Below are 20,366 nucleotides of genomic sequence, written 5' to 3'. Positions count from 1 at the left end.
GCCCAATGGTCAGCACAACCACTACACCGTGGTATTTTATTCTAGCCAAATTTAAGGTGTCTGTCTCCCTCAACGGAACCATGAACTGCACAGGAGCAAAGACCCTGTCATTCACTTTTCTGTCATGCCTAGCTCTATGTTCAGCATACAGTCAGTCCTCACCAAGTGTCTGAAGAAATCTCTTCAGCCCTGTTTTTCTGCAGTAAATAAAGCCTCTGGTTGCCACTGGTAGGACTAAGATATAATAAGGGAGCATGAAGAAGTAAAAAGAAAGGAGAGAGAAAGGTAAGAAGTGAATAGTTTAGAGGCAAGGAGGCACATGGGGGAACTGCCATCAATGACTGCCATAAATATGCATCCATCGTCCACCCACTCACCCACCCACCCATCCAGCCACCCACCCATCCACCCAACCATCCATCCATCCACCCATCCATCCATCCATCCACTCACCCGTCCATCCACCCACCCATTGGTGGATGCCTACATACCACGTGCCAGGTACTCTTTTAGATAAGAGAACAAATAAGCAAAACACTGAACCCTGCCCTCAAAAAGCTATGGATTAGAGAGAGTTGAAGGCTGACATAACTGACCAGGAAAAGTGTAAAGCTGTAGCTGTAACAAACACACCTTGAAGTGGAAGTACTCAAAGAGGTGAGTGCAAATAAGAAGGGGATCTGATCTGGTCAGCGAGGTCATGGGTAGATGGGTCCTTTGAGGGAGGATGACTTGAGCTAACAGCTATAAAAATAGCTCACACTTGTTGAACATTTGCTAAGTGACAGGCACTTTGCTAAAAGCGTTATATGTAAGATTTACATCCCCATAACAAGTTACTGTAGTTGTAACTATTCCAGTAGGTGGCACTATTATATCTCCATGTTACCGATAAGGACTCTGAAGCACAGGGAGCTTAAGTAACTTGCCCAGGGTTACACAGCCAGGAAGTGGCAGAACTGAGATTCAAACTAGAACTTATGCTTTTAAGGATGATGCCATTCATTTGACAGTGTGCAAATGAACAGGCATTAACAAGGGGAAAGGGGAAGGAGAGCATGCCGGGTAACAGGACGCACGTGTGGGCATCTGTGAGAGGCGAGAGGATGGTGAGTAGGAGGGACTTCGAGAAAGCCAGAGTGGCTGGAGCACAGAACATGGGGAGAAGAGGCTGAGACTGCAGACAGTGGCAGGGAGCCCAGCTGGGCCATCCTGACCTCCCAACACCCTGGAAAGGGCCTTCATGTTGGTTCTCCCACCCTGAGGACAGGAGCCGTCGTCATCAACACAGACGGACTAGGCAGTCTTTGCACGTGGCCTGTTCGATCTGCAGGGTCCTTCCGAGCTCCACTAGGTAGGCAGGTCCCTCTCAATGGGGCAGTTCCCCCCCAGGGGGGCAGTGTGGAAATCTGGGGAAGCGTTTCTGGTGATGTGGGCAGTGGCCAGCGAAGCTCCATGCCCTGCAATGTTCTAAACACTCCCACACAGTGAGGAACTGCCCTGCTTCCTGCGTCACTTTCAAATGCCCCACTGGATATTGAAGAAACCAGCTTATGGTCATGGAGCCCAGAACCCCACTGTTTTTCGCAAGTAAATACAAAGTATCTTTTATTCTGCATACTTTGAATCTACCCTGAATCTGCCAGGAATGTGACCACCTTGCAAACCGGGTGGAGCCTGTATTTGTTTTGTTCCGAAATTTACCAAGAGTTTTCACCATCTCAGAAAAGACTGCATCAACAATGGTAACGCACCTCATGGTTTTTATGTCACCAGTACAACAAACCTGTCTTGGTCTACTTTTGTAGCTGTCCCTTCACACAATTATTCTAGGAATATGACTGCGTGGGTACGTATTCAGATGTAGCTGTGCCCAAGGGTTTACCTGCGGAACTGCATATATACATTCCTTCTGTTTTTCCTTGTGTTACAGTTTGGCATTATATTAATTTTAAAAAATTTGTGTATGTGCGCATAGGTTATATGAACTATGCATTTCATTTCAGGATAGTAAAGAAAGTATTCAAAATAATTTGTTTAAAAAGAGGGAGTTGGGTCTGTAGGGTTGAAAAGCACTGGTCAAGTCTCATCGATCTCCCTTCCCCAGAAGCAGGAAGCAATTGACTGAGTCAATGTGTGTTCAAGTGCTTTGCAAACTGTCAAGCGGTATACGAATGGGATTTAATACTCCTAGTATATAGGTAAAGAAGAGGGCTCAGTGACATGTTAGTCATACGGCCACCTAGCCTCGGAGTGCCATCAGCTTTCCATCTCTGTTCTCAGGCCTAGAGGCTAAGAAAAACCACTTCGGCCCTCCCACTTGTGGTCTCTGGATGGTTTTAAGGTTTCAGCAGGGAGCCCAGATTGCAGCGTCCAGGATCCTGTTGAGAAGGAGTGCCATGCATCTGCCACAATCATCCTGGCTCTCCCCCACCCTCCAGAACATTGCTTGTCCACCTCTGCACTCGTCCCTGGAATGGGTCTCAAACATTCATGCGTGTGCATCTGCTGTCAGGTGGTGGAGGCGGCCTGGGGGAGAACTTGTTTTGATGCAGAATGCTAGGCCTCTCTCTGAGATTCTGACTCAGCAGGTTGGGGTCCAGCGATCTGCATTCTAAACACACCCCAGGCAGTTCTGATGCAGGCACTTCAGAAACCCTGCTTTGAGAACATGACTTGAAAAGCCAGCGTTCCCCCAAAATTTGTCTTCGCGCTTCTTCTCCCCATTGAGGCTCTTTTCCTTCCATTCTCATGACCTTAACCCTCCCTTCTGGGAAAAATGGCTCCCAAATTTCTCTCTCTCCCTTAAACCTTCCCCCATTGTTCTACAGCTGCCTTTCCTCCTTAGCGTTTTCACTGGGACCTCCAGTTTACAAATTAGCTGGTTTAAAACACCGACGTTAGACATTTCCTCAGTTTAGCAGAAGAGACACACGTAAACAAGTAATCATTTCGAGTGTGGAAAGTGTTATAATGAAGGGCATAAAAAGGCATAATCATATGCCCATCACAACCCAAGAGGAGGCACCCACTTTGCGGAGATGACAGGAGTAAGAGGCAAGGAAGGCGAGGAGAGAGCTCAATCTCGAATCTTAAAGGCTGAGAAGGACATTCCAGGAAAGGGGACAGCAGGTACAAAAGCAGGAAGGAAAGAGCAATAAAACTTTCAACACAGACAACGGCCTGTGGGCAGGGACTCTGGGGACGAGACGCCATGAGGAAAGAAGAGAGTCGGAGGGGCTGTATTCTGCTCTGCTGACCCTGCGGCAGGGAGCAAAATCCCCAAGGGGCACAAGAGTAGCGGTGGCAGAAGAAGGGAAGGAAGGTAGACTGAGTCATGGGGCCTGGAAAGAAAGAAAAGACAGGCCAGTCAGCTGGGTCCAGGCCTTTCACAATGGAAGCGCCACTGGACTTGCAGACACGGGTGGAATCCTGGAGTCTACGCACACTTTCATTCAAAAGGACAGAGTCCTCCAACATAGTTCCCTGGGAACTGGGGCCACTCACCCCTGGTTTCGTTTTTAACCCACACGTTGATGGAATCACAGGCGGAGGGTGGATCCTCAAAGTTCACGTTCCGGACTTCACACTGAAACACATCTTTGTTCCTCGTGACAAAAGGCACTTCCATTTTGAAGCCGTTCTTCACAAACACTGCATTAGCCACCGTCACAATATCTTTATTCTTCTTAGAGACGATGGCTTTGTTGATCTTCTTTAACACTTTACCAACTCCTAAAGGAGATGAGAGAAAAATGCAGCAATATTTCCGCAAGAATTTAGAAAAGTGTTTTTTTAAAAAAAAAATATCTTTCATAGGATAGCAAATAAGAGCAGTGTACACAAGATAACAGGAGACTAAGTCTTTTGCTTTCTCAGGGGCCTCGTGTTACGAAAGAGAGGAGAATAAAGCATAACTATTAACAGCTCTTAAAAATCAATTAATTGTGCTTCGAGCATCAAAACAAGCATACACTCAAGGCATCCTCGACACCTTCCCCCGCAGACCTCGCTCTCCTGGAAGACTTTGTTGGCACCGGCTCAACAGAAAGAGCAGCAACCTCCTCAATTATGTAGCCAAGGGGGGATAAATTGAAGGAATCTTCCTAATTCATTCTCTCTTTCTTTCTTATTAATCTTAAGCACTATTTCTTTTCCCGCCAAAGATTTAACAGTGCAATTTCTTTTTTCTATTTTGGGAAAAAAAAAATGAATAAAAGAAGCATTAGAAAGACTATAAAAAATTGCTATGTGCCACCATCCAAGAACAATGTGATTTTTACTTGATATCAAGCTCAGAGAGTCAGGGGATTAATTTTATGGCAACGTAAGCTTTATTTTACACGAGCCGTTCATACATGCCCCATTTATTTTAGAGCATGGAAAAGAGGAAAATAAGTTATAAGGGTGGAATGCGTTTCTATAGAGAGCTTGAATTACAGATCTGTCTTACTCGCTTGGGGTCTTTTCAAAATGTCACTGTCCTAAAACATCCTGCAGGGTCACCTTGATGGTCTCCTGGAGAGCCAGTTGACTTGTCACTCTGAGAGTGTCTCTTCTTCAGACCCCTTAAATAAGGGTGGGGAAAAGCCTCTCATGATCCACAAAGAGGCGACCCCTAGGCCCTTTGTTAGGCCCCTCATGACTCCACCCCTCACCCTGTCTGTGGGGCAGGTCCTGGAGGAGTGGGCAGGGACACTCTATAAGTAAGGGAACAGTGGACTTCAGAGGCCAAGTCCCAGGACCCGTCCCTTTCAGCCACACTGCCTCCTCCACACGCCTTGGTCTCCTGCCAGGAGAAGAGGAGGGCAGACCTTCCTCCACTGCCCCAAACTATCCTGCCTCCATCCTCAAGGAGAGCATCGCTATCGTGAGTTTTCAGAAGCTGAGCCTAAACGAAGGCGTGAAAAAGCACTCAGGCTCCCCTGGATGAGGGTGTCACACACACTGAAGTCACTCACATTCTACAGCACATTCTGCTATCGATTTTGGAGGCAGATAGGGTGGGGGTGGGGGATGCTGCCAACAGGCCAATATCGTCAAAACTTCAGAAATACTGCTTAAAAGGGATGTGGCTCAGCATTAAAACCAACAACAAAACTCCAGTTGCTGTTTTGGAATCATATAGGCCGACAGGGCCTGGGTGGCTCTGGGAAAGGCCATACATTCCAGCAGTGATTCACTATGAAGATATAAATCACCAAGAGTTTTCTGAACTTCCAAGCAAGGGGCAGAACAGTGTGTTCCAAGTATTTAGTCCTTTCATGCTTCCAACAGGTGAACAAATTGCAAACTCATGCAAAAGTTTAATGCCATGTAAACAGAGCAGGCTGGTTAGGTATTTGGTGCTGACAGCTCTGGAAGCTATGCTCAGAACACAGTCAACAAGCGCGATGAGTGAGGCATGCAGTGCATGAGTCCCCATCTCTCTCGTCTTCTTCCAGCTGGAGGCATCAATGCAGTCAAGATTCCTAGAACTTTATGGCTAGCAGTGGAAGAACATGGGGAGGAAAATTCTCTCGTTTTCCAATACAGTAACAAAGAGCTAGATGTGAAGAGTGACTTCCTCAAGGTCATGGTGCATGCTGGCCCCAAAGAAGGGCTCTAAGGCCAGTTCTGCTCCCTGATACACTCACTGTGTTGTGGAAGAGGCAGGTGGAAGGTGACTGGCTGAGAAAACCTGAACTAAAGCTCAGCAACAGTGGTAGGAGATGTAAGCTCTTGGGTTGAAACAGGTCATTAAAAATAGGCCTTTCTTTCAAGAAAACTAAATCCTTTCCAGTGGGCTTTACTTAAAATTTTTTTTTTTATCTTTTTATCTTAAAATAATGATTGATTCGATCCCAGGTGCAGACCTACACACTGCTCATCAAGCCATGCTGTGGCAGCATCCCACATAAAATAGAGGAAGATGGCCACAGATGTTAGCTCAGCGACAATCTTCCTCAAGCAAAAAGAGGAAGATTGGCAACAGATGTTAGCTCACAGCCAATGTTACTCACACACACAAAAATAATAAAATAAAATAAAATGATGATAGATTCACAGAAAGTTGTAAAACAATGTAGAGGGTGGTCCCATGTGGTCCCTTCTCCCAGTTTCCCAGTGACACTATCTTGTATGACTGTCGTACTGCACCACAACCCAGAAATTGCCACTGATATAGTCCACCGGGCTCATTCAGACTGCCCTTGATTTACATGCGTGTGTGAGTGTGTGTGTAACTCTATGCAATTTTATCCCCAGGTAGATTCATGTGTCCATCACCTCAGTCCACACACACAACAGCTGCATCACCGCAAGGCTCCCCAGTGCTGCCCGCCACAGCCACCGCTCCAACCCGGCTTATAGGTTTTAAAAGGCCATCCACAATCACAATGCATTTTGAGCCCTGGACACCAGGGAGGTGGGGCAGAAGGGAAGTTTCCTTTTAGAGATAAGAAAACTGCAGCATTGGAAGATCAAGTGAGCGACCCAAAGCCCCACAGCTGCCCGAGAGACCAGAGTCCAGTTCTCTAACTCCCAGCATTGCAGCGTCTGTTCTTTAGAGGAGACTGGCCCTAAAGCTCAAATCGTGCCAGTTAAACCCCTCCTGGCTGCTCTGCGTGCTTCTCGGGGCTGTAAGCAAAGAGCCAGCAAGGAACCCTCCCGAGGCCAGGGCCCAGCCAGAGCTGTGAGCGCACGCACCGTTCACGCCGTATCTCATCACCGTGGTGAGCTGCTTCTTAGTCCTGCCGTCGGCTCCCAGCTGAAGCATCCCCAGCACGGACGCAATGCCATGGGGGGAAATGACGATGTTGTCATGAGGCCGCGATTTGACAATCTGGTTGAAAACCTGGATTCCTGTGTCAGAGCCTAGCTCCTCCAGAGACAGAGGATTGAACTGGGAGCAGACGGAGGGCAGAGTCACTGTGGCCACGAGGAAGAAGGGAAAATGCCAACTCATGGTTCCTTCCGGCAAGGACAACCTGAAAAATTAGATTAAAAAAAATTTTTTAATTCTACTTAAATGAACACTTTTTTGGGGTCTACTTTGTACTCAACTAAGTATGATTTATTATACTCAGTATAACTGAATGCCATTAACATATTTAAGATAGAACAGTGTAGATTAAATCAGTTTTCACTGTATTTTGTTAGGGGGATGGGAGGGAGGGAGAGGGAACCTCCACTTGGTAGGTCACAACTACATTCCAGACACTATTCTAATCATTATTTATTTCTCATAAGCACCTTTCATTCCATTAAACCAATATTCACTGAGGGCCTACTGTGTACCAGACTCTTGTCTAAGTGCTGGGCATACACCTGTAAATAAGACAGACAAGACCCCTGCCCTCCTGGAGCTGACATTCTAGAGGGGAGACAGAAAATAAACCGGTAAGCATAAAGTCATTTCAGAGGACTAAGGACCACAATTAACATAGTGACGTGAATGAATGAAGAGCTGGGGGTGGCGTCACATGAGATTGGGTCGTTGCGGAAGCCATTTCTGCAGAGCAGACACATATGATGAGGCCCGAATGATGAGAAGGAGCCCCCCATGCACTGACGGGAAGGGCATGCCAGCCAAGGTGGATGTTAGAGGTCGGCGTGGCTGTGAGGTAAGGAATGTGGAGGAGACAGGCGGGGCAGGAGGTGAAGAGGAAGGAAGGGCCAGATCCTGAAGGGCCCATAGAGCCTAGGGTGGCTCTTGGAATTCATTCTAAGGGTTACACGAAACCAACGAGGGTCTGAAACAAGGGAGCAAATCCCTTGGGTTGCTATGATTATCTTATAATTACATGTACTCGATTTTTTTTACCATAAGCATATTACTTTCTTAATTAGAGAACTGTTATTAAAATAAAACTGAGTGATGCCCTTCGACCTACAATAGGGCAGAACAATGGGGAAATTGATCAATTGTGAGGCTGGCATTGTTTACCCTGATATCCTCAATTACAGTGATTCGTTTGAGAGCTGCGTTCTTCCTTGATTACCACTTACTGAGCTTTCTTTGGCTGTGACAAGTAAGAGGTAGGACATTTGCATGTGTTCACAGAAAAGCAAATTCTTTCATTAAACAGAACTTAAAAGCGGCAGCTGGTAAAACAAAAGCAGAATTGGTGAGGTGGCTGATTTGGTTCCTGAGGAGCCAATTTGTCCTCCTGTTGTGTGCATTTACATGTGGGAGGTTGGGAGTGTCTGCAGAGTGCAAGAAAGAGGGGAGCCTTGTAAGTGACAGGTGACCTACAGCGAGGGGTAAATGCATGTGCTCCAGGGAAAAGCAAGGGTTCCAGGACAGCATCAGGCAGAGCTGGCATTTGGTATTTCCTCATCTTCCTTTCTAGTCACTTGTCCTACTTCCCACGCCAGGTCATAGTAGATGTTCAATAAATACATGTGGGATTAAACCTGATGGCTTACACTTTCTATTTTTGTTAATTATTTTTTATTGCATCAAAAGAATGTTTATTGAGCATGATTAAGAAAATAGTTGTATTTAGTCCTGAGCCTCAGTGTTTGTTCCAAACACGTTCCATGGAGAGCGAAATTCACTCAGGTGTGAAGAGGAGTGTCATGGAAAGCAGACTGCCCCCACTGTCCCCCCAACACACACACCCTGGGCCACAAGGCGAACCACTCAGGCCATCATTCAAGGTGATGGGCAATCTTCTTATAGATTGTGAAACAAGCATATTTTAAAAATTCAGAACATTCAGAGTTTCTCCAGAGTTTAATTGTGAAATAATTGTGTAAACGCAGCCTGTCTAAATTCAAAACGTGCAAGTGACCTACATATGCTCCTACTTGGGGCTTTCCTATGGCCAGTGTGGCCTATTTTGACTTTGGCACCTAGGACTGGCTCTAATACCATGACAATCCCTTGCGTTTCTTTGAGCTTGCCGGACACTGGAGAACTTCCAAATCCTGACTATGGAAGCTTTACTCATTTCATCTAAAATGTTGACATTGTGCCCTCCCTCCCTCTTTCCTCTCTTCTTTATTTCTTTCAGGAAGTAAATTTCCTCTTTAAAATTTAACAGATCACAGAGCCATCATAAGTATAAAAACAATTCGTACGATCTCTGTTACAAATGGTCAAATCCTGTGACTGGTGCCAACTTCATCAATCTGAACTGTTGACTCTTGCTCTATAGTCTATTCCAGCACTTACCTTCAGCATCCCATAATCTCCACTCCCCAAGCCTCCCAGAGAAATCCATCTGGAGTAGCAAATATCTGAATAAATATTTGAACCGGCACACTCAGAAAGCATAAAGGACGTCAAACTGCTTTTGCCTCTGATAGCTTAAAGTTGATTCACCCAAATGCTACAGATTTATGTAGAAGGTCGTAAAACAGGTAGAAAGGATCGTAACAGAGAGAAATTTAACAGCTCCAACGTCTTAGAGTCAGCAAAGACAGTCTCCTAAATAAATAGCTATCTTATTCAGCAGAATTTTGCTTGGTTATGCATTTTTGCTAAAAGAACAGTTTCATTATGAAGTGAGGGAAGGCTGCCATGGGTGTTTTTCTTGGTTTCCTGGGTTTGTGAAGTTTTTGAGAGATGTCTATGAGTGGTTTCATAACAGTGCATTGGGACGGTGTCAGAGCTGTGCAGAACTTGGAATCAGAGCGACTTCTGATTGATGCTCTGGGCCTAACTTCTTCTTGGTCTCGCTTTCCTAGGCTAAATGCTCACCCGTCTAAACCCACCAGGCTTATGTACACGTCTGACACTAGGCTCTTGCTTCTCGCCAAAGTTCAGTAGCCAAGACAGAGGGTGCTGACCCATAAATTACTTTAGGCTTATAAATGCCTAATATTGACATATTCACGTCCAAATAGATAACCTTTTACATGAAATAACTATTGGCGTTATCAGGCTTTGAAATGCTAACTCTCTAGGACAAGCAGATTCTCATTACGGGAAGACCCTAGTAACCTCGTGTTTATTTTTATGTTTAAGAGAAATTACACTTTCAACTTTCAACTAAGAGAGAAAGAATAAAGCTGTTGCCCAAATGTACTGCACAGCATCAATACAGAAGATCATAAGTCTGTTTAAATGCTTCCGTTTCTTAAATAATCTTTTCATAACAGTGAAAAAAGTCTGGAGTTTAGGCTATCTTTGGAGGGAGATCGTAAAGCTATAAATAAAGCCATCATCACAGGCTTATCCTTCCAACTGTGGATTTCTCTTTCCCCACTTACTTGTAGTTTCTCTTACTCCAAACCTTTCCTTTCCTGTGTAGGGTATGTTTTTGAGGTACCTGGGTACTTCTTTGAGCTTTAAGTGAGATTTAGTATAGTAAATAATGGGTTGGCAGTCTTGCAAACGCCAGACTCAGAGCGCGTCCCTACATGTATAGAGGTACCACTTGCCAATGGTAGACATTAGAGAAACACACTCCCTACAGACCCCATGACATCAACCATCACCTCTACACAGCTGATGCTCAAATCCATAGCTCAAATGCTCAGCTGGATTTCAGTGCCATACTTCCAACTGTTTGCTGTCAAGTTTCACCTGATTCTTTAGAACACCATCTTGACCTGAAAAATCCTCGCTGGATGGGTTATGCAGAGCCACTAAAGTGTGAAATCTACCACCTCTCCTCTTAAAGGGTCATACTTTCTGTTGTAGCCTTGGTCTTGCCCACACCTTTGCCTCCTCCCCGCACCCTCCACCTACTGGGCACCAGCGCGTCCCCTGACTCCTTCCGCGGCTTGTGGGAAGCCTTCCCTGATGGCCCCAGATGGGGCTACTCACGCTCTTCTCTGAATTTCCATAGCATCTCCCAGCTGCACCTCTCATTTTATTTTTCAAGTATGTTTCTGCCTCCCAACTAGACTGGAAGCTCACAGAAAGCAGGGCTGCGGGACTTGAGAATCCTAGTGCCCACGGCGTCTTATTTATTTGGGGCCTTATCACTGGCAGGCAGTAAATCAGAGGTTGACCCATGGGATAATCCAGCTGCTCAAGTGTTTGGTTTGGAATACAAGGCGTTCTAAAAATATATTAAGCAACCCAAAGTTAGAAGATGTCACATACAATCTAGATGGAGAGTTATTCTCAGTAAAAATGAAAACGAATGGGAGTTCTGGTAACACGGGGCCCTTATTCCCACGGCAAACATCCTGCACAGTGGGCCTGTGCTTTCCCATCTGCCACAGCTCCCTCTGCTCCCTGGGGCCTCAGGCCCAGCCGGCTGCCATCACTCACATTACCTCTCCAAGCTGTGCAAGCACTCATGGTCAGACCCCCCGCCTGAACGAATGCTACTCCATTAAAAAAGGGGGGACTTGTATAGCCAGCCACAAAAGATCAAGCTCATTTTCAACCCAATAAATTCTTTTTTACAAAATAAAATGAATTTTACATATAACACATGAGCAAATGATAAATAATACAGTATCTGTCAGCTCAAATGATAAATAATATGATATCTGTTGGCTCTATTTAGTATAACAAATAAGATATATGTAAACAGTTTGGGGAAAAAACTCTGGAAAGACTCTTCTGGCTCCTGCTCTTAGCCAGATGATTCCCATCTGTTTTAGGAAGACCCAGGAGTGTCCAACAAATGGAAAGTACTCCATCTCTTTCATTCTCTAAAAAACGTTTAGAGCAATATATTTTATAAAATACATATTTTTTTAACATCTTTATGTCATGTAAGATTTCAAATATATGCAAAAATAAAACAAATCTCCAGTTCGCAACATCCGGATAAAATTATCAACTCATGGTTTATTTCTTCTAAAACCAAAGATTATTTTGAAGCAAATTCTAGACATCATACATGTAACTCAAAATATTTTCAACACATACTCTAAACCTAAGGAATTTATATATATATACACACACACACATCATCATGATCCCACTCAAAAAGTAATAACTCCAGGGGCCGACCCCGTGGCTGCTTGGTTAAGTTCATGCGCTCCGCTTTGGTAGCCCAGGGTTTCACCAGTTTGGATCCTGGGTGCGGACCTAGCACCACTCATCAAGCCATGCTGAGGTGGTGTCCCACATAGCACAACCAGAAGGACCTATAACTAGAATATACAACTACGTACTGGGGGGTCTTTGGGGAGAAGAAAAAAATTAATAACTCTTTTACATGTTAAATATCTAGTCAGTGTTCAAATTTTCCTGATTGCCTTCAAATTTTTTTTTATAGGGTCTTTGAATCAGGACCTCAATCAGCTGCACACATTGCAACTGGTTGATATGTCTCTGGGCTTTTTTAAAATCTTCCCCTGGTTGCTTTATTTTTAACTTTTTCCTTGGAACTTTTTTGTTGAAGAAATCAGGTTATTTGTCCTGTGGAGTTTCCCACAGTCTAGAGTTTGCTAATTGCCTTCATGTGATGCTGTTTAACAAGTTCCTGTCTTCTGACTTCCTGTCGTCAGACCTAGCGCGGGGCTGTACAAACTCCTGGGCCGGATTGGGCCACATTCTGTTTTGTCTGTGGCTGCATTCGAGCTTCTAGAGTGAGCTGAGCAGAGCTGCCCAGTTGCAAGAGAGACCATATGGCCAGCAAAGCCAGAAACATTCACTATCTGGCCCTTTACAGGAAGTCTGTCACCTCTGCTCTAGAGGTGGATCAGATTCCAATTTCTTATTTTGCAAGAATATTTCATAGAGGTGTTGCACCGGGTGCTGGAAGCAGGAGACAGCAGCCATCTCTCTTTTTTGTGATGTTAGCAGCTACTCATGATCATTGCCCAAGTGCATTGTTTCATTAGGGGTTGCCAAATGGTGCTTTTGTAATTCTAACTTTCCTTCTTCATTTATTCGATGGAGTACCTCTGAAAAAGGATATTTCCACAACCAGCTGTTTGGTTATCTTGAGGTTCAGGTTGCACAGCAAACACAGGATAAATATGTCATTCCCTAGATCATTCTTAAAATAATGAGTGGGTGACCTCAAATTCTTAGAGTTGACCAGAGGGGATGTTTAGTTTGTTTGCTTAGTATAATTACGAACTCATGTTTTTCAACATATTTGAAGGGTCTGGGTCCATTGAAATTTCACCTTTTTTTTTTTTCTGCTTTATTTCCCAAAAGTCCCCGGTACATTAGTTGTATATCTTAGTTGCAGGTCCTTCTAGTTGTTGGATGTGGGATGCCGCCTCAACGTGGCCTGACGAGCACTGCCATGTCCGCGCCCAGGATCCGAACCCTGGGCCACCGCAGCAGAGCACGCGAACTTAACCACTCGGCCACGGAGCCGGCCCCTAAATTTCATTATTTTGATTGACAATCAATATGAGCCTCTTCAGCCTGGCTCCTAAACCTTTCACATGACCCTGGGGACCCAAGAGCTTCCCTGTTTTCTGGTTTGACAAGACGTTCTGGCTCATTTTGCACACTTCCTGTCCCAGGTGGAACTGGCTGCTTCTCCAGGGACCTCTGGTTCCTTTTAGTGGGAGACAGTATGTAGAGATCGCAATCTGAGTATCCTCACCTAACAAACTCTAAATCCACCATGGGAATACTGGGCAACAGTGATGTGGAAAGTCCTAAATCCATTTACATCATTCTCTGGACTATACCCAAAGATTGAAACTGAAATTATGAAAGATTTAGACTGCTTACACATGAATTAGTTTGCCTCCTATAGCCATACAGTCCAGGGGAGGCACACTGGATGATGGAAAGATGGATAGTGAGCTGGGCATTAAAAGTTGGGCTAGGAAAATTAAAATGGATCATCCTCATGGGAAGGCAGTGAGTCTCCTGGATCAAGCCCACCCTGAGGGTGGGATTCTAACAATGCAGCACCTGGAACCAACAACTAGCACAGATCTTGTCAAGGAGAGTCCCCTAGTTTATCTCAAGGGGGAAGGTATGACAACCAGCCCCCTCCCCTCAATGACATTTTCTCAAGCACTGGGAAAGTGTTGATATCCTTCTGGTCTCTGTGTTTCTAGGATCCTGGTTCTTAGAACCTAAGGCCCCTTATTATGTATTCTGTCTTTGGACTAATCATTTCTTCAGAGGAGCTACAGCAGGTAGAGGAAAACAGCACATCAGATTATATTAACCTCATGACATCCCCCAACAGTCTTCTTGACATAGCTTTTCAAAGAAATAAATGTGAAGGAAAGGTCCCGAGCTGCCAAACTGAAACTTCTAAGTGGCCTTAAATAGGACTGTGCACCCTAGCACTCAGGCCAACTGTTTCTCACCAATACTTTGCCAACAGGCCAAGGTCTAGTGACAGTAGTTGTTCATGCACAAATAAATGACGTTAAGCCTCAAATATGGTCCTACAAGGGTGAGAGGAGGACTCTTGTCTCTCAAACCTCTACAAACATTACTGAAATATGTCCGCCCAAACCCATCTTTATTTTCCAAACATCTACCACATTCTCCTAAGATAGAAAATCAGATGAACAAGCAAAACTAGCTGCATCTTGATACCTTTCAGAAGTGTACAGAGTGTTACCAGAATGAGTCAGCATCTTTAAAACCGAAAGAAGAAACAGGAAATGCCACCTGATCAGAGTGACAGCAGCCTGGTGGTTTCAAAATGAGCCCTTTCCGGTTACTGAGGAGAAGCTTAGAGATCTCTGCGAAGTCTTAAAAAATTTTTATCAAGCTTAGAGATCTCTCTGAAGTCTTAAAAAATTTTTATCAGACTTCAAAGTGTACGCTCAATCTATGGCACTAATTAATTTAGCCAAAAAGGAACCTAAAAATACTTCAGAAAGAAATCTTCCACCACTGAAATGTATGGCAACCACATCCTACAGGTTCCTTCTATGAAGAGACACTTTTTTTTTTTTTGAGGAAGATTAGCCCTGAGCTAACATCTGCTACCAATCCTCCTCTTTTTGCTGAGGAAGACTGGCCCTGAGCTAACATCCGTGCCCACCTTCCTCTACTTTATATGTAGGACGCCTACCACAGCATGGCTTGCCAAGCAGTGCCATGTTCGCACCCGAGATCCAAACTGGCAGACCCCGGGCCACTGAAGTGGAACGTGCGCAGTTCACGGCTGCGCCACTGGGCTGGCCCTGTGAAGAGACACATATTTTGTTACATACACTCTAACAGACATCCAAGTGCCTTTCATCCACATATTGTTCATTCTGAAATCTCTTGTGGGAAGGGGGAAGGTTATGAGGAAGAAGGCGACTAGGGCTTTGTTAGTTGTCTATCTTTTAAAATACAAGATTATATAGGCCAGCCCGGTGGCGTTGTGGTTAAGTCTGTGCACTCTGCTTTGGCGGCCTGGGGTTCACCAGTTCAGATCCCGGGCACGGACCTACCCACTGCTTATCAAGCCATGCTGTGGTAGGCGTCCCACATATAAAATAGAGGAAGATGGGCATGGATATTAGCTCAGGGCTAACCTTCCTCAAAAAAAGAAACAAGATTATGGGACATGTATTTTATTCTCCTATAAGTGTCAGGGAAAATTAATCTATGGTTTAAATCCCAATTCTACCATCTACTTTCTAACAGATCCAAGGCAAGGCACAATCTTTATCAACCTCAGCTTTCTCCTCTACCTTCCTAGAAATCAAATTTCAAGGGTGGTCATGAGAATTCCATACGCACAAACAGAAAGACAGTAACCAGCATAGTACCTGACTCAGACTAGATGCTCAGTAAATGTTGGCTTCCTTCCCCTTGTCTTCCTCAATGCTCAAGACCTGATTTTCATTTCAACAGCTATTCAGAAAGTCTCAAGAGATAAGCTAAGAAAAGGGGTCAAACGCAACACTTCCACCTTGATAAAGCCCTCTCTCTATCTTTATAGCTTCCTTAGACTATTTAAGACATAGAACAAGACAATCCTGGTGTGTTTCGATGTCTCTGTAACAGAGTGGAGGAATGGATCATGGTAGAGGTGGGTGAATATGTTCCAAAAACTGTTAATGGCTCTGAGATATGTTTTTCAGTCTGTTGACTTAGGTCATTAAATCTGTTTTACTTATGGTATCAACTCTATAGATTTTCTTAGTGACAATCTTTAAGATGCAACAGTTCAAATGGGTGATTCCCTAATCAATAGCCAAGGGATGACCTAACACATTATAGTGATATTGACCACTGGTTCTCAATGTTTAAAACAAGGTAGCACCTTTGTAGACATGAAAAGTATTAGATACTTTATGGCTAATTATATTTTTAGTACCTGTGAAAATACAGGATAAAACTTCCATGAATTCATAAATACTTTAATAAAATGCAAATTCTTTTTATCTATAAGAGCATCTGGATACATTTCAAAAAAACCAGATTTTGAGATATTATTTATTCACTCAGTCTATACTCAAGCTGGACCATGAACATGACTCTTCTGACCCCTTGGAATAATTTTGATGTTGTCTATGGGTCCTCAACTCATAGGTGAGAAATCGATGCTCTCTAGATTGTTGCTAGTAAAAAATAAACAGTAAGTGTTGGAAGTGTAAATTGATAAACATCTTTCTGAAAGGCAATTTTTTGTTTGTACAATCTTGAAAATGTACATACCTACTGGAACAATAATACTCCTATTAATCGATCCGATGATAATAAACAGATCTGGGTCTAAAAATGTTCACTGTGGTATTATTTCTAGTAGCAAAACCATTGCAATATTCTTTGCAATAAATATTGCAATAGCAATTATCACTGAAACCTAAATTTCCAATGGAGGGAACACTGTGGATGCCGTTTTACCAGCTTCGTGAACCAATCCTCTAGCTTCTGTGTGTTCTGTTGCTAGCAGTTTGCACTTGTTATGGCCAAAGGATTGCTATTGGGAATTGGAGCCCGTTTTCTTAGTGGGCTCTCCGTGCCTGGGAGTTTACGTACATCATTCCTCCACCCCAGAGGCCCACAGCCGCTGACCACTGGTCTGGGAGTACAGAAGCCCAGCTCCTTTGCCTGGAGGTGGCACAGACCACCTGAAGGTGTAGCTGATGCTCCAGAGCTCCCCTTGGGATCAGGCTGAGGGAGGTACTTCACCTGACATCACCCCCTTGATTGGCCGCTTCTCTTTCTCATTCTCACTCCTCCCACTCCCTTACTGTTTGACCACTTCTTCAATGACTCATTTGCACTTTATCCTTGGCTCAGGGACCTTGTCTGGGAGAGCACGACCTACAAGATCCAACAACAAGGGTCAGTTCATGACTCCATCCAACACAGTATCATCCACGGCTAGGAAACTATCTTTGAAGAAAACTTAAAGATACGGGAATATACTCTGGATATATCTTAACTGAAAAAAAGAAAACTATGGTACAATTGACTGTAAAAATTATACACGGGCACAGAAAAAAGACCAGAAAGAGATATTAAGATATTATTTATATAATTATTTCTGATGACAGGAATATGAGTATACTTTATTATTCTTTATACTGTTCTGTATTTGTTAAAATTTCTGCAATGACCATATCACTTAAAACAAACATCCCTTTTCAATTTATAAAAACATAGCAGCAGGAATGTAGAGCAGATGAAAACGTGTAGTAAGAGGGAGAAGGGTACAAAGCACGAGAACAGTGGGTAAATCTCGGGATTATAAAAACTTGAATAAAAAATGGTAGTTATTAGGAAAGGAGAGAACTGAGAAATAATACAGTGGGATCCCTTTACATACACTAAAATGAATGTTACACCCCATTATAACCCATAGGTTGAGTTTTTTCCAGTAAGTGGTGGCTCTATTTTGGTGAACATTATTTGACCCATTTATGTGGCTAAATCTGCATATTAGATATTTAATGGCACGGATTACAGTTTATTAGTTTTTTTATTCTCTGCATTTAGCATACTATCTGGTATATGGTAAGAACTCAATAACGTTTATAAGATAAACTGTAGTTCAATGGAAATTGTTTCCATTACTATTCTGTGGAGTGGCAGCAACAGTTACTGCTAACTTTTAAAAAAATTCCAATTTGCTTAAAACTTGTGGAATTCATTCTTAAGTACTCAAGAATAAGAGCCACCATTTATTGAATGTCTACTATATGCCAGGCGCTGTCCCTGGAGATTTATAATTTCAACATCTAGCTGAATCCTCAACTGGAGAAGAAGGCATTAGTATATACATTTTACAGATGATGAAAACTGAAGCTTTGAAAACGAAACAACTTTCTCAGATCATACAGACGGCACATGGTAAAGAGATGTCTGAAAACTGACCCTCTGAGCCAGGATGTCATGCTGCCTCTTGCAACAGAGTTTAAAGGGTCAACTGAGGAAAGGTGAAGAAACACTGCCTTCTTTCTACTTCCACCTCTCTGTCCTGTGCTTAAATCATCAAATTCTCAGAGTAAACAAGTGACCGCAGCTTTGCAAGGCACAAGAATTGAATAGAATGCTTGTTACTCAAGTGCAGCGGTTCTCGACTGGAAGGGAGGGGGGCGACATTGCCCCCCAGGGGACATTTGGCAATGTCTGGAGACATCTTTGATTCCCATACCTGGGACAGGGTGCTGCTGGCACCCAGTGTGTTGAGGTCAGGGATGCTGCTAAATGTCCTCTGGTGCACAAGACAGTTCCCCACCACAAGGAATTATCTGGCCCCAAATGTTCATGCCAAGCATGAGAAATTCTGCTGGAGCATAAGAAAGCACACATTCCTGCTCTCCCCCAAGGTGTCACACGATGATACCACCGACTTTCCTTAATTTAGAATCAAAGCTTCAGTCTGAGGTCAGACTGTTTCTTGTCAAAGCAACAATGGCACTGGCACCAATTGTCATCATGGTTCTCCCTGGAATTTTTGATGCAAGGCTTCTCTCTGTGGGAGACGAAGGAATCCAGCAGATTGACTTCTGTGAATCCCCGAGGGGAAGGATTGTGTGACAGGTAATGAAAGCGTTGGGCTGCCAGCCCACCTTAACAAATCAGGCTCATCTACAGCCTGTTGAAAAGAAGTTGTGTGGCTGGAGGGGGGACGCCCCGTTCAGGGAAGTCACTGGCACCAGGCCTAGTCAATGCAGGAGGAAGATGGGCCCCAGCTTCCTAATGCCGGGGACCCTTTGTGCACCCCTGACATCCTTCCCATAAAGTAGCAGCAGGGAATCGGGCTGACACAACCAGTCATTGCCTCCCATCCCTCCCATCGGCCTGTCCTTCCCACCCCCAGCCTGGTCTCTCCCCACCCCCAATGGCAGTCTCGTCTTTTTTTTTTTTTTTCTTTTTTGCTGAACCAAAGTTAGCCCTATCATTCAGGTTCAGGGAAGAGAACTACCAGGTACAGAGAGAAAAACCTAAAACGCTCACTCATACCCTAAATTATTCTTAAGACCACTGCACTTACTCCCTAGGAACTTTCTGAACTAATTATATGCAGTTGCGTGCTTAGCTATGCAAAACTGAGCCCAAATCCCTTCTCTCCTTGCTTTCCTCATGAAAAGGGAGCAGGGCCCAGCAGGAGAGGGAAGGCTACTCAGCAGGTGAATGCTGAATTGGGTCTCCAATATCACCCTGCACCAAATTACCCTAAAAATGCCACCTGCAGGAGGCCCCGTTCTGCCTGCTGAGATGCCTTCTTTCCTCGGGAGCTTCGGAATTAGCGGGAGACCTCCAGCCCCACCAATGATGGAGATGCTTTTCCAGGCCATGAGGGCCCCTGCTTTGGCCGTGTGAAGAGACGATGTGGCCTTTAATCGGGCAGGAGCTTGAGACTCTTGCATCCTTATGTCAGTCAGCCACGGAGGAGGGCAAGGAGGCCCGTATTCAACTGTGTAGACAGGGACTATTGATTTCCAGGGCTCAAATTCACAACTAAACCCACATGGTTCTTTTCAAATCAGGGTATATTCCCAAGGTCACCATGTAAAGAACTGTCTGATAGTAGGTACAGCTGTCCATTTACGTAATTCACAAACATTAATGGAGCACCATTCTGCCGAGCCTGGTGCTGAGGTGAGAATACGGACAGAAATGGACCTGGCACCCACTCCCCCGGAGCTGAGAGTCTAGAGCCGTGGTCCTCAACCTGGACAGTGTTGTCCCTCAGGAAACATCTGGCAACATCCACAGACATTTTTGGCTGTCACGACTGGGTATGGGGGGACGGTGCTACTGGCATCAGGTGGACAGAGGCCAGAGATGCTGCTCAGCATCCTACAGGGCTCAGGACAGCTCTGCACAACAAGGCACACTGTCCACTCCAAATGTCAACAGAGCTGAGGAGGCACTCCGAGGAAGGGCCGCAAAGGTGGACATCAGAGGGTGAGCTGGAGATGACCAGACAAAGGGGGCAGGGAAGAGCCTTCCAGACAGAGGATCGCAAGTGCAAAAAGGCCTTGTGTTAGGAGGTACCATAGATGGTTCCAGAAACTGAGATTCTGGAAATATTTTTCTCTTCACACTGTCATCATCTTACGGTCTTCAGAAGACAAGGTCT

The 20,366-nt window shown here is 44.5% G+C and overlaps 1 protein-coding gene across 2 annotated transcripts in view; it reads right to left on the bottom strand.

Annotated features, from left to right (window-relative positions):
- The window catches only part of SERPINE2 (serpin family E member 2), a 58,324-nt gene that overhangs the window by 16,866 nt on the left and 21,092 nt on the right, over positions 1-20,366 (bottom strand). For both annotated transcript variants that reach the window (XM_044751343.2, XM_070489646.1), the window contains exons 2-3: positions 6,688-6,968; positions 3,508-3,735 (exon numbers count right to left, since the gene is read on the bottom strand). In XM_044751343.2, the coding sequence (XP_044607278.1) occupies positions 3,508-3,735; positions 6,688-6,946 (487 nt within the window). In that variant the 5' untranslated portion in view covers positions 6,947-6,968. The remainder of the gene's footprint in view (positions 1-3,507; positions 3,736-6,687; positions 6,969-20,366) is intronic.

The sequence above is a fragment of the Equus asinus genome, chromosome 19 (assembly GCF_041296235.1).
Source record: "Equus asinus isolate D_3611 breed Donkey chromosome 19, EquAss-T2T_v2, whole genome shotgun sequence".
Lineage (NCBI taxonomy): Eukaryota > Metazoa > Chordata > Mammalia > Perissodactyla > Equidae > Equus > Equus asinus.
This window is presented reverse-complemented; position numbering and strand designations above follow the sequence as displayed.